The 14,386-nt window shown below is 32.4% G+C and overlaps 1 protein-coding gene across 1 annotated transcript in view; it reads left to right on the top strand.

Annotated features, from left to right (window-relative positions):
• The window catches only part of LOC114349394 (dynein axonemal assembly factor 5), a 35,869-nt gene extending 21,748 nt beyond the window's left edge, over window positions 1-14,121 (top strand). Inside the window, exons 4-7 of the mRNA XM_028299750.2 lie at window positions 4,181-4,682; window positions 7,500-7,790; window positions 10,718-10,909; window positions 13,822-14,121. Coding sequence (XP_028155551.1) covers window positions 4,181-4,682; window positions 7,500-7,790; window positions 10,718-10,909; window positions 13,822-13,967 — 1,131 coding nt within the window. The 3' untranslated portion in view covers window positions 13,968-14,121. The remainder of the gene's footprint in view (window positions 1-4,180; window positions 4,683-7,499; window positions 7,791-10,717; window positions 10,910-13,821) is intronic.
• The last annotated feature ends 265 nt before the right edge of the window (window positions 14,122-14,386 follow it).

Below are 14,386 nucleotides of genomic sequence, written 5' to 3'. Positions count from 1 at the left end.
CAGATTATCAGTAGTAATTGCACAAGAGCTCTGAAATTATTGAATTTTTTCCGAGTGACACTTTGACAGTTTTAATTTCACGAGCCGAAGGCGAGTGAAATTATGTCAAAGTGTCACGAGAGCAAAAATTCTATATTAATTTCAGAGTTCGAGTGCAATTTGTTGCGATTATTTCATGAATAAAACTGTTCAAAACCAAAATTTTATTGCAATTTATTTATGTAAGTACAAATTAGTACCATTAAACACACAGTTTTTATAAATATTTGACGATTGAAAGTCATCACTTTTATAATTTTTAAAACATTAATTGTCATTAATGTCACTGAATGTATTTTTTCGTAGCAACGAAGGGCATCTGACGTAATATACTTAACGACGGGAGATTATCAAAAATTATCGATTTAATTCAGATTTCTGTAGCTTTCTATTGGTCAGAATCTCCTATGAATGAAATAATCTTAATGATGCATGAGTTAACGATGCAGTTATCTTATAAAAAAAATTCACTTATACCACTTTAATTCTAGTGTCCTTATACAGGGTGTTATGTAAATAAGTATAACAAACTTTAAGGGGTAATTCTACATAAAAAATAATAACAGTTTATTCTATAAACATATGTCCGCAAATGCATCGTTTCCGAGAAACTGATGATTTATTTATTGTTCTAAAACCGGTTGAGATATGCAAATGAATTGAGAATTTTATATTTGCCATTGGCGCGCATACGGGTAATGGTCTGAAATTATTTAAAGAAAAAAATAGTATGCCACTAAGATATTTCAAATTAAAAATTATTTTTGAATTTCTCGTTCAATTTGCGACCAAAAATCTATCTTCCGTTTTTTTCTTCATACGACGCTTCGTTTTCATTCAAAAAATAAAACATCTTAATGCTTACAAAGTATTCGAAATAAATCTCTACACATTTACATATCGTCGCTGATTTGCAAAAAGGTACCAAGTGACATTTTATTCAAAAGAGGGGCTATGTGCAAAAATGATAGGTACGAAGGTTCTACCTATTCTGTAAAAATGGTCAAGTGTATTATTTATTGTTGTTGAGATAGTCTCATATTTTTTTAAACTGGTTGTGTAAAAAAGGAGCTAAGTTCCACTTAGTAAAAATATAAAAATGTTACTTGGCCCCTTTTTGCAAATCAGCCACGATATATAGAAACTTTGTCGAATACTTTGTAAGCGTTAAGAGGTTTTATTTTTTGCTTAAGAACGAAGCGTTTTATGAAAAAAAGGGAAGATCGATTTTTTCTCACAAATTGAACGAGGTATTCAAAAATGATTTTTAATTTGAAAAATATCAGTAGCGTACCATTTTTTTCTTTAAAAAATTTCAGATCCTTACCCGTACGCGCGCCAGTGGTGAATATAAAATTCCTAATTATATGTCAAAAATTGCGTCATAGCTACATCTAAAATCCCACGAAATTTAATTTGCATATCTCGACCGGTTTTAGAGCAATAAATAAATCGTCAGTTTGTAAAAAAAATTTTAACACCTCGTATCTCGGAAAGGAAGCATTTGCGGACATATGTTTATTGAACAAACTGCCATTATTTTTTCATGTAGAATTATTACCCCTTAAAATTTGTCATACTTATTTACTAACGTCCTGTATACTCTTCCCTTTCTATCTTCATGGGAATATTTAAGATGATTCTAATAGAAAAGCTTTAGAATATATACAGTCGGAAAAATGAAAAAATACCCATGAACGATCACATCAATCACTTATTTTGTATTTGCTGTCTTTTTCTATAATAAACGTTTGTTATTTATAGAAAAATAGTCCAAGTAATGAAGCTTAAAATAGGACAAAATATCGCAATTTTTACAGAATGGATCGATTTGCTTGAAAATTTGAGAATAAGTAGTGGATAGTCCAAGGATCAAAATCTATATCATGCCGAAAGGCGCTTTTACCATGGGGGGTGGTTGCCACCCCATCTCGGGGGTGGAATTTTTTTATTATATTTTAATCACAAAAGTTGGTCAGAACGTTCCTTCTAAGCAAAAAACGTTATACACATTTTTCTGCACGTTTTCTGCTAATAACTCCAAAAGTTTTCGTTTTATCAAAACAACTTTACTTAACAAAAATGTACCTTTTAAGAATGTACCTTTTAAAAAAAATAAACAAAATTGTTTTTTAAAATTTTCTTTATGACTAATAGTAATCGAGCTATAGTTTATTATATGTTGGCTCTTCTTCGTCAAATGCTAAATATTGTAGTTTCAAAGTCAAAAGACGGGAAAACTATACATTTTTCAAGGACAACTTATTTAAACTAATTTAAAGTACTTAAAAATATCTATCTCCAGAAATAAAAACAATGTCTCTAGCTCAAAAATTAAGTGACTTATAATGAAAAGAATCTCAGTCCCTATTTTTTTCAGCGAAAAAGCGATCGCAAGCAACCCCCTAATCATCACCCTAATTAAAATTAGTCATTAGCCTTATCTGGTCTTTTTTATTTATGTATTATTAATAGGTTTTAGAAGTTTGACCGTTTTAGTTTGGAAAAAATGGCCTTTTCTTCAGAATAGCAAGATTAGCATAGGAGATACGAAAAAATATTTCAATATGAAATTGTAGCTTATTTAATTCCTAAGAACCTGGTTTGCAAAAATTTTTTCTGCGGTAAAAATTGAGTGAGCTATTGACAATTAAAACTTATAATAACATGCAAAAACCACCTTAACAACCCTTTCAAAGTCACCTCTTTTTGTGACTGAGGATATTAAAAAGATTTAGTATTAATACACTAATATAGGTATCTTGTAAAAACCTACAAAATTATTTTTTACCGAACTTCCTAGGATAAAAAATAAAAAAGTTACGGTTAAAAAATCAATATAATTTTTTGAAACAAAAAATAAGAGGATAAATCCAATTGGAAGCATAATAATGTAAGTTAACGGTGTTTTTAGTCATTGGCCTTATTTATTCTTATTCATTTAGGTATTATTAATAGATTCTAAAAGTTTGACTGGCTTAGAATGATTAGTTTTTAAAAAACTGGAGTTAAAAGCGATTAACGAATTTTTCTAGTTTGGTAAAAAATACCATTTTCTTCAGAATAGAAAGATTAGCATCGGAGATACGAAAAAATGTTTTAATACAAAATTATAGGTTATTTAATTCCCAAGAACGTCGTTTGAAAAAAATTTTTCTACGGCAAAAATTGTGTGAATCGTAAATGAGTATATAGAAAAGCATTGATTTTTTCTATTGGGACCGTGCAAGTTCGGCAAAGCGACCCCTATTTCTTCGCTCTGTACTTTTATTCGCACTTTTAATTATATTGGCCAATTATATTAGTCCTGGTTACTGGATAATTGTCAAGGCCATAGTCCAAAAAAATAGCAAGAAGAAAAAATAAGATTCAGGTTATGTTATGAAAACGTGAACAATTGCATGTAGTAAATAAAATTAGTTATTAAAATGCAGTACTGCACTTAAAATACAATTAATTAAATTTACCTTTATATAATAATTGCATATCATATCAATATTGTGGAGCAATATATAATTTTTCTGCTTCAGTGACAGAAGATATGAAATATACGTCAATTTGACAATTTCAATTGACAATATGAATTATTTAAGATAGTTGTAATATTTCTCCGCGACTCGCGCACGGTCGTTTCTCGTTTCCCTTCCAAGTACTTGCACACCGCGAATACAAAACTAACACTTTCGATAGCGAATAAATCTAAAACTATTAATTTTATCAAAAAAATGTATAGAACATATTTTGCTTATAATGAATGTTTTTATCAACTTCTGCGGTCAAAATATAATAAAAAATTTCCACCCCCGAGGTGGGGTGGCAACCACCCCCATGGCAAAAGCGCCTTTCGGAGTCATATAGATCCTTGGACTATCTACTAGTTATTTTCAAATTTTCAAGCAAATCGATTCATTCTGTAAATATTGCGAGGTGAAAAGCTTCGGTTCCTGGCCTAAAAGACAGCAAATACAAAATAGGTAATTGATGTGATCGTTCATGGGTAATCTTTCATTTTTCCGACTGTAAGGCTCTTTTATATGAAATGTTAGTTTCTATTACAATATTTTTAAAGTAAATAAACAAGTACCTTTTAATTATTCCCAAGCTAATTAAAATACTGCTTAATTTATCTTCTATGTTTTAGGACAAATATCAAGTCGAGATCATTAAATGTGTAAAGGCTTTAGCAGAAAAACACAAAGCAAGTACTGAAGACCTGACAGGATATTATCTCTTTAAAATAGCAATTTCGATATTTGCCTTGAAACATCCAGAAAATAATGATAAAATTAAAGACGAAGAAGTTCTAGATGCAATAACGAAAGCATTACGGTTGGAAAATTCTCAACAACTGTGGTCTTTGTATTCTCCAAAAGTTTTAAATCACATCAACAAAAATCCTAATTTATGGGTTACCGTTAGCGAAGAAGAGTGTATATTTTTGACGGTTTTGACGAATATGAAAGAATCGTTTGGTCAAAATTTGGAAGTTATAAAAGACATATTGGTGCAGGCCCTCGATACCGAGTGTGATGCCGAAAGCCGTCTCAAAATATTCTATGTATTGGCAACACTCTTTGAGAAAAAAGACATCATTTTTGCAAATGGACAGGAAATAACTGGGTTTTTAGAAAAATTAGTACAAGGTATCTATATTTTTTATTACATATGCCATATAGCCCAGTACATAACCGTTTTGGAGTGTAATTTTCAGGCTCAACTCCGAATTACATGAAAATTTGGATTTAGGTTCTACTTACCCTCCACTTCAAAGTTCAACTTATGCCGTTAGTTGCTTTTACTTAGGGGGTGAAAGTCACCCCTTCTCGGGGTGAAAAACGCGCGTTTAAAATAAGTCCGGAAATGGATAAATTGGCTAATTCTAAGCAACTTTCATTCTAATGAGTTTTTTAAGTAAGTCAATACTTTTCGTGTTATTTGCGATTGAAAATGTTTAATTTTTGACAAAAAAAACACGTTTTCATGCAGTTTTTCTCAAATAACTCAAAAAGTAAATATTTTATCGGAAAAATAATCCTAGCAAAAATGTAGCTTAGGTATATAAAAAAAGAAAAAAACTGTCTATTAATGAAGTCTAGAAACCTAGTAAAAGCAAAGTTGCAGGATCATGAAAAGGACGTTCTTATTCGTCAAATTCCAAATCGGACATTTCAACGTGAAATAACTAAAAAATTAAGCAATTTTCGGGAAAACTTATTAAAATTTTTAAAGTGTTTAAAAAAACTTTATTTTTATTTTTTATAAAAGTTTCTAGCATCAAAACTAAAAGAGTTACGCTCAAAATAAAGTTGGCTCCTTTTTTCTGTTAAAAAATATCGTGAAAGTATCCTATTTAGCACCCTAAAGAAAATTAATCGTTACCGCTTTTTCATTTACTTTATTTATGTATGTGTATTGTTTATACGATCTGTAAGTTTGACCGGTTCAAATTGCTTATTTTTTTAAAAATTTGGTTTTTTAGTAAAAAAATGTTTCTAAAAATTTTTTTTGGAAAACACAATTTTTTTTAAAATAACTTAAAAAGTATTAGTTATACGAAAAATTTCAAAGAGTAAATATGAACTCACATATGCAACCCATTCAACATTTAAAATGGAAAACATAACTTTTTTGGTTTTAGGACCTAATCTTCACAACCCAATAGGTCCCCGTGAAGCTTTAGTAACTGCAAATGTAGCATCCATTGCTCCCCTACTAAAAACAGAGCTGTTGTTTGGCCAACGTCTTGATTTGCTCTTTATCCTTGACGGATCTTTTGAGTAGAGTACGGCAACAGCGGAGACGCAACAGGGAATTGCTTGTTGACCGTCTTAACTTACAATTTTGATTGGCCTAAAATTGCTTGACGTAATTTGTTGAGAGTCGCAACAGAGTGTTGCGTGGACAGCGTCTAAACTCACTCATCATGGCTCCTGGCGAAGTGATTACCGCCCTCTTTGGGTTCTTACGATTCGTTTGTCGCGGTGAATCAATCCGCATTAACATTTTGGTTTTACAGTTAGTTGTGTGACTTGGAATCTTCTACAATTTTCCTCCATTCGTTCCTGTTTTTGCTTCTGGTTACCCATTCTCTGACTCCCATCTTCTTAAGGTCCTCCACTATCTGGTTCTCCCATCTAGTTTTGGGTCTTCCTCGTGGTCTGTCTGATACAGGTCTCCATTGGAAATTTTCTTGATAACCCCTTCTGGATTCCTCCTTTCTATATGTCCCATCCATCTGAGTCTGTGTGCCTTGATAAATCTGACGATGTCTTCTCCTTTCAGAAGTTCTCTTACTTCGTGGTTCATGAGTTTCCTACATTAATAATTACCTAAGTTTAGTGGTCCTGCTATCTTCCGAATTATTTTCCTTTCTAGGATCCTCAATCTTTCTTCCTCTTTCTGTGTCAGGCACATTACTTCAGCACCATATGTGATTACTGGTTAATTGCTGCTTTGTAAATTTTCAGTTTTGTATTCTGAGTAAGCTTCTAATCTTTGAGGAAGTTACTTTATTTCCAGTAGGTTCCGTTTCCTGCCTGGATTCTTTCATTAATTTCGATACTTCTATTATTAGTTCCATTAACTGAAACTCCAAGATATTTAAAATGTTCTACCTTTTCAAATTCATATTCACCAATATATAAGCTTATCATATTAACAGGGTTTTTTCTTGAGCATATTAGGTATTTTGTTTTGTTTTGATTTATTTCTAAACCCCTTTTGGATGCTTCTTTGCATAACTTCATAAATTCTTCCTTTAAACTGTTTAGGTTTCTGCTAATTAATGCTATGTCGTCAGCATATGCCACAAGTTGCGACGTCGATGTTATAATCGTACCTTTTATTTCTGTAGCTCTTATTGTTCCTTCTATAGCGACATTAAATAGTGACGTTTCTGTAATTATCTAAGTAATTATCTAAGTAACAAGTCGCCTTGTCGTATCTGTAATTATGAGATTGTGATTCCGTTATCTGTAATTATTGCTGCAGTTGATCCTTTCATTGTCATTTTCGTAAGCTTTATAAGTTTCATTGGTATATCTAGGTTTTTCATGTCTTCTATTAGGTCGGGTTTTGTTAAACTGTCTAAACTCACTATGAGGGTAAAAGGCCGGGGTACCCTGTGTTAGAAAGTATTGTCGAAACACGTGTCTTTTTGGCACACATTATATCACTAAGCACTGGTTGTCATATATTTACACTGTTGACAGTTTTGCACTCAAAGATGGAGTTAAATATATTACCTAATTAATAATATTTGTAATAGTTTTACATGTTAGAAAAATTATTCGAACACCATATAAACACAATATTTAACTTATTCATGCCACAAGAAAATTTCAGAGCTCCTATTAGAGTATATCAGTTGGGACTGATTTCAGTGATCATAGTTGTTAATAATTGTTGTTAATATCGTGTATTTTAAATACATATAATTAAAAATAAATTATCATTTTCAGATATTTTTGTACCTTCCTTGGTATGGCATGCAGGTGCGACATCAGAAGCCATAAGGACAATGGCAGCTTCATGTTTGCAGAGCGCTTTACTACCAGCCGAAGGAGTAGAATTGTTTACACAAGAAACTCTGCAACCAGTTGTTGATGAACTGTTGCCGCTTCTTATATCTTTGCTAGAAGATGCTTCCTATCGTAGTAGACAAATCGCTGCAGATTGTTTAATTCTCTTAAAGGATAATTGTTACAGGAAAAATATTTGGACCGTTGATTATTTAATCAAGATTTATCCAGGTAATTATGAAATTGTTAACTTACTTTTAACATGCCCTGTAAAACATTTTACTTTGATTCCATACATATTATGGTGTTATTATGTTCAATATACATCCCTGCTCTCTCTACACACCCGATGCGAATCTTTTATTCTTTAAAACTGTGTTGGAAGTTTTCCTTTATCAGGACCTTCAAGATGGCAGATTTTACGTTAGTAAAAATATAAAAGTCGCATGGCACAAGATCCGGTGAATAAGGCGGATGTTCCGATTCTAGAATACTTTATTTGGCTAGAAACTTGTTCAGATTGAACCAGATTACTAATTTTCCAATTTATCTATTCTGTATTTATCTATTCTGTAAATGCGAATTTTAAATTTAAAATAAAATGCAGGTTATTTCATTTAAAAAAAACACGTATCTTTCATGCAGTACAGTGTCGTGGAAGACCCTGTAGACTTGTAACTAATTTTAAAATATGAAGCTTAAAGGTACCTCCTCTTTTTGTAAACAACCTTTTTTGGTATCTCCTATATCTATATTAAGAAATATAACGGATTTGTCACAAAAATTGATCAACCTTTATATAGCTTTATACTTTTTGGCTCTAATGATTTTGTAAGATGGTGGCAACATATCATAGTTTCATTTTGTTTCTCAGAAGATGTAATACTCGTTAATATTTTTGAGCGGTTATAATTATAAAAAAAAATTTATAGGCTATAAAATTATTTCGATTTTCTGGAATAAAGTAATAATTTGTGATAATCTCGGGTAACAAAGTCAATCGGAGGCAAGATTCGTTTTTATAAAACATTTATTTTGAAACCAAACATTCAAAAAAATATGTAGTTAGCGTTAATTACTTTTAATTAATTTCGTTATTTAAACATAATCATATCTACATATTAGTCCTGTCGCCAGGGGGGGTACAACGGCCTCCTTAATTCAGATGGAGTTACCCAAGTTTTTTTTATTTATTTTGACCCGTAGAATACGAATTTTTTGGGTAACAGTTGATCCGGATGTCGATAAGATTGTTATAGACAAAGAACTTGAGGAATTACATAACAGTGATTTCTCGCAAAACAAAACATATTTTTGTATTTTTTGGGTCATTGTAGGCAAAAAATGCTCTGACAAGTTTTTTCGTAGGATGCATAGTTTTCGAGATAACCGCGGTTGAACTTTCAAAAAATCGAAAAATTGCAATTTTTGAACCCGAATAACTTTTGATTAAAAAATAAAGTAGCAATTCTGCTTACCGCATTTGAAAGTTTAAGTCAAATTATATCGGTTTTGATTATTTGCATTGCTAAAAGTTTATTATTTTATTGGTAAACAAAGCTATAAACACCTAGTGTGTGAGTGATGTTTTCAATGATTTCTCATTTAAAATCTAATGAGTAGGTAGAGTAGCTACAAGTGCAAGCGAGGCAATTTCTACGTAGCATGCGTTAAAACGCATGTATTAGGCACGGGAAACACTATGTGTTTATAGCTTTGTTCAGCAGTAAAAAAATTAATTTTCAGCAATGTAAATAATCAAAACCGATATAATTTGACTTAAACTTTCAAATGCGGTAAGCAGAATTGCTACTTTATTTTTTAATCAAAAGTTATTCGGGTTAAAAAATTGCCATTTTTCGATTTTTTGAAAGTTCAACCGCGGTTATCTCGAAAACTATGCATTCTACGAAAAAACTTGTAGGAAGATTTTTTGCTTAAAATGACCCAAAAAATACAAAAATATGTTTTGTTTTGCGAGAAATCGCTGTTATGTAATTCCTCAAGTTCTTTGTCTATAACAATCTTATCGACATCCGGATCAACTGTTACCCAAAAAATTCGTATTCTACGGGTCAAAATATATAAAAAAAACTTGGGTAAGTCCATCTGAATTAAGGAGGCCGTTGTACCCCCCTGGCGACAGGACTATATAGGACTTTCGTAAATCTCGGATTAGTGTGACGATATTTGATATATGAATAATAATATAATAGGTCTGGATCCCGCGTATGAAAAAAAAAGTTGATTAATAGCAAGCTGAAAATTTGTTAATAGCTTAAGGGTGTCTAGTCAAATAAACTTTGATGTATGGGAACACTGGAACAGCGGCAGTTTTAATTGTGGAACAGGTTAAAAATTTGGAACGGTCAGACCACGAAAACAGCACATTTTTTTTTCCGACAGAATAGACTTAAACTCTCCGAACAGAGATTAAACTCTCACGCAAAAATCAGACTGCTATTTATCACCTGTCATAATTCCTGACATTTGACATATTCTACATGTTCCACTCATTAAAACGCCCATTTGTTGGTAAATAGCAGTCTGATTTTTGCATGAGAGTTTAATCTCTGTTCGGAGAGTTTTAAGTCTGTTCTCTCGGACAAAATACATGTGCCATTTTCGTGGTCTGACCGTTCCAAATTTTTAACCTGTTCCACAATTAAAACTTCCCCTGTTCCAGTGTTCCCATATATCAAAGTTTGTCCGAATAGACACCCTTAAGCTATTAACAAATTTTCAGCTTGCTATTAATCAACTTTTTTTTCATACGCGGGATCCAGACCTATAACCGACGAATCGAAGGAATTAGGAATCGCATATATTTCTCAAAGCGAAATAATTGTATAAAAAGAGGAGGTATCTCGCTCAGCGCACCAGCTGGTAAAATAAGTCAGGTTGGCTTCGCTCAACGCGCGTAACTTTGGATGGGGTCGGGATTCGTTTAATTCGCTCAATTCGCCAAATCAACGGAGTTCGGAAGGTCTGGTTAGTTATTCTCCGTTCAACGCACAGAGGACGCCTTAATTGATTTCTGTTCGGTGTTTTATACTGTCAGAGATGGTATAAGAACACGTTTTGTTTAATACATAACCATACTCTAGACGTTAAAAGTATATTATCGTCACAAATTTTAAACTTTAATTTTGTTTTAGAAATACTAAAAAGACTTGACGATCCAACGGATAAGGTGCGGCTGTCAGCACTGAGAAACTTGCCTTTGCTCTTAAGAGATGCACCCGCAGCTTTTAAAAATTTAGTTTACAGATCTCATCATGAATTAATCATTGATACATTGGTCATCCATTTTGATGATGATGAGGAGTCAGTTCAGAAAATAGTAAAAGGTTGGTTGATTATGTTAAATTATTTAAGTTCTTGTTTTATTTTAGAAAGTTTACAAGTTCTGAAGGAAAGTACTTACTTCTTCTAGTTCTACGACCATTATCGATCACTGGATATAATGTTCGCTACCATATTCGCTATCGTGACAGCAGCTCTAAATAATGGTCGATTTTCCATACCATTGTCATTTTATGTAGATTTTTCAGCCACAATGTTCTACGAGGATCATGTGTACCTTATTTCATATTTTTCAGCATGCGTCTCTTTATTATATTGACTGTTGTGTTGTTTAGTTCAGCCGTCTTAGGACCTCTTAATTTCTAACTAAACATATTTTTAAAGACACGATGCTTTAATTCCATTTTCTCCCAAAAACTTTAGTATTTCACTTCACTTTAACGGAGCCAAGTGCTTTCCTATTTTTTTTTTTTTTTTTTTTTTCGTTTGTATTGCCCATGTAACCTCACTTTCTTTTATAGATGAACCTGTTACAACAATTAATGTATAGTGTTCTACTCTTTCATCTTCAAAAATGTATTTTTTCCATTGTTGTAACTCTTCGTTGATATCTAATATTCTGTGTCCTTTTTTGTCCTCTATACTTTGGGATAGCTGTTTTCGTTTTGTTTTCGGCGATCTCTTTTAATCTTCTCTCTTATGCATATGAAATTATAGCTTCAGTGAACACGTAAATACATATACCAATGATGTAAAGCTGTAATTAAGTTACACCTTGTAATGGTATTGGTAGTTGTGGTCATCAATAATGGTCCATTATTTAAAAATATTAGGGAATGTTAAATAACATCAGTAACCCTAACGTTTTGTTTATCAGTGTTTTATTTTATTAGAAGTGGTAACATTCAGAGCTGGGCAATACCCGGGTACAAGTAGCCGAATTTTGTGCTCTAAGTACATTTTGGGTACTCAGTACCCAGTACCCGAGTACATTTTCAATAAAGTACTCGGTACTCATACCCGTAGCATATGGGCTAAAATACCCGGTACCCGCGTTTATTATACGAGTACATTTTTCGAGTACTTTTTGGAAGTCTAAACTTGTCATGCATGTGGGAGAGCAAATTAATAGCAACACGCAAAAACGCCGTTATCAGTATCAGTCCATTCGTCAAAAGTTATCCAGCTGTAAGAAGGTGGAACTCTTATTATGACTCGGTTTAGCAAATTTTAGGTGAAAAATAAAAGCTACCGTCTCTTTTTTAAAGGCTTGATATAAAAAACTTTACCAAAACCGAGTTGCTGTACTTATATAGGAGTACTGTATGGTCTTGAAACCTCTCGCTACAACCCTCGATGTTCTGCAAGAAGAATGTGTCTATTATGGGTAGTTACTTTTAAGTCTGCTATCTTTGAGGAATAAATGCGAGAAGTTAAAGCTTCAAACACTGAGTTCCGGAGGCAGGCGCGGATCCAAGGGGGGTCAATAGGGTCAATTGCCCCCTCCTTGAGACTTCGCCTGGTGTCGCTTTTTTAAGAAAGAGATAGTTACGATTGAAAATAAATAGTGAGTTTTGTGTCCTGTTGACAACTGAATAACGAAATGAAACATAAAACAGAATTCCTTCTCCAAAGTATGTGTTCTCGGTCTTAGTGTATGGTGTCGAGTCTTGGACTGTGAATAAAATCAATCTACTTACCTAAATCGCCTTGAGGCTTTCGAAATGTGGTTCTATAGAAGAATTTTAAAAGTATTTTGGGTGAAGAAGATTCGAAACTCCACAATACTAGAACGTCTTAGCAAGACTACTGAGATTATAGAAGGCATCAAGAAGAGCAAAGTGGAGTATTTTGGACATGTAATGGGAAGTTTCAAATATAGGTTGCTACAAAATATTATGCAAGTGAAAATAGAAGGTAAACGCATACCGAAAAATAATCCTGCGTACGCGAGTGACTAGAAAATTTTTTGTTTCATTGCCCCCTCCTTGTTAGGTTGCTGGATCCGCCGTTGTCCGGAGGTGAATTTTTTCTTAAGATATGTATGCAGAGCTTGGAGAAAACATTTTCTGAAATATTTAATTTTTCATCGGAAGAGGCCATTATATCCGCAATTGTTCATCCTAAGTTCATATTGCGTTTGCCTCACAGACGCTTTGAAAAAGATAGTGATTAACGCTGCTGAAAAAACTTCTTTTGATTATTGCGAAGAACTAGATACGGGAGATTCAAGTGATACCACCTAAGATGGCTTTTTCGATTTCAATGAACTAGAGTATCCACCTAAACAAGACACAAGAAACCAATCTCATCAGTCTCAATCGTCTGAAAATGAAACAATCAACACATCCAAAATAGAACTAGAACTTGTTAAATTTCTAGACGGCAAAAAAGGTTGTTTAAGTTCGTTACATGAGTTTCCTATAATTAAAAAAGTTTTTATAAGATATAATACATGCTTGCCTTCTGCGCCTGTAGAACGCCTATTCTCTTATGCTACATAACTAATAGCCCTCGAAGAAATGCTCTAGCTGATGAAAACTTTGAAAAATTAGTTATCTTAAAAGCCAATAAAATTAATCAGTGAGTGTGAGTGGTGTTATACTGATTATTAATCGATGACTAATTTGTAAAATTCTTATTTTTTTATTTCAGTTTGAATTGTACGTTATTTTATGTTTTCATGATTCATAAATATGTTTAGAGATGCAGAGATAATTATTACGTTCTTACCTTTCTTCGGGTTCTATATTCGAATGTACTCGAAATAAGTACCCGAGAACTTCGGGTAATTGTACTTTGAGTATTGTACTCTGAGTACTTTTCTGGAGCAATGTACTCGGTACTTTGTACTCGTTTCTCAAATATGAAAAGTACCCGGTACTCTCTACCCGAGTTTAATTTATCAGTACCCGGCCCAGCTCTGGTAACATTTAATACTTTATTTTGGTTTTAGATATTCTATACGAAGTTGCTAACATCAACCGAAAAGAACTATTAAATAAATTAGAACGCCATAAACCGGTTTTGAGGAATCAAAAAGGATGTGATGAAATTATAGAATCCATCGAAGGCTTAAAAATTACGGAAATTGAAAACTAGTTTGATCATATTTCCTAGAAAACATGCTTTTTCAAATACATTATTTGTTTTATGTTACGGTTAAAAAGTATTTTTTTGTACAGATTGTTTAATTTTTAAAGCATTTTTATAATTCTAGTCGTTTTATAAAGTAAATAAATTGTTTATATTGTAATAGCTTTTTGATTTATTTGGTATGTGCTTCTTTTCATGAGCATTTTTCAGTGCGTCACAAATGATAGAAAAAAAGGTAAGTCCCTGATAATATTTTAGTGACATGACATTTTAGTTAAATCTGACAGTTGTCACATTTTATTTGCAATTTGGCATAAAAACAAATCAATTGTGTTGATTGCATTTATAAAACGGTATTTTCTTTGATTTGTATAGTCTTATAAATTGAACAGATTATATTCGTAGATATATTATATAATTCGTGA

This window comes from Diabrotica virgifera, chromosome 1 (assembly GCF_917563875.1).
Source record: "Diabrotica virgifera virgifera chromosome 1, PGI_DIABVI_V3a".
NCBI classification, from domain to species: Eukaryota; Metazoa; Arthropoda; class Insecta; order Coleoptera; family Chrysomelidae; genus Diabrotica; species Diabrotica virgifera.
Note: the sequence above shows the minus strand (reverse complement) of the source record. Positions and strands in the feature narration are given on the sequence as shown.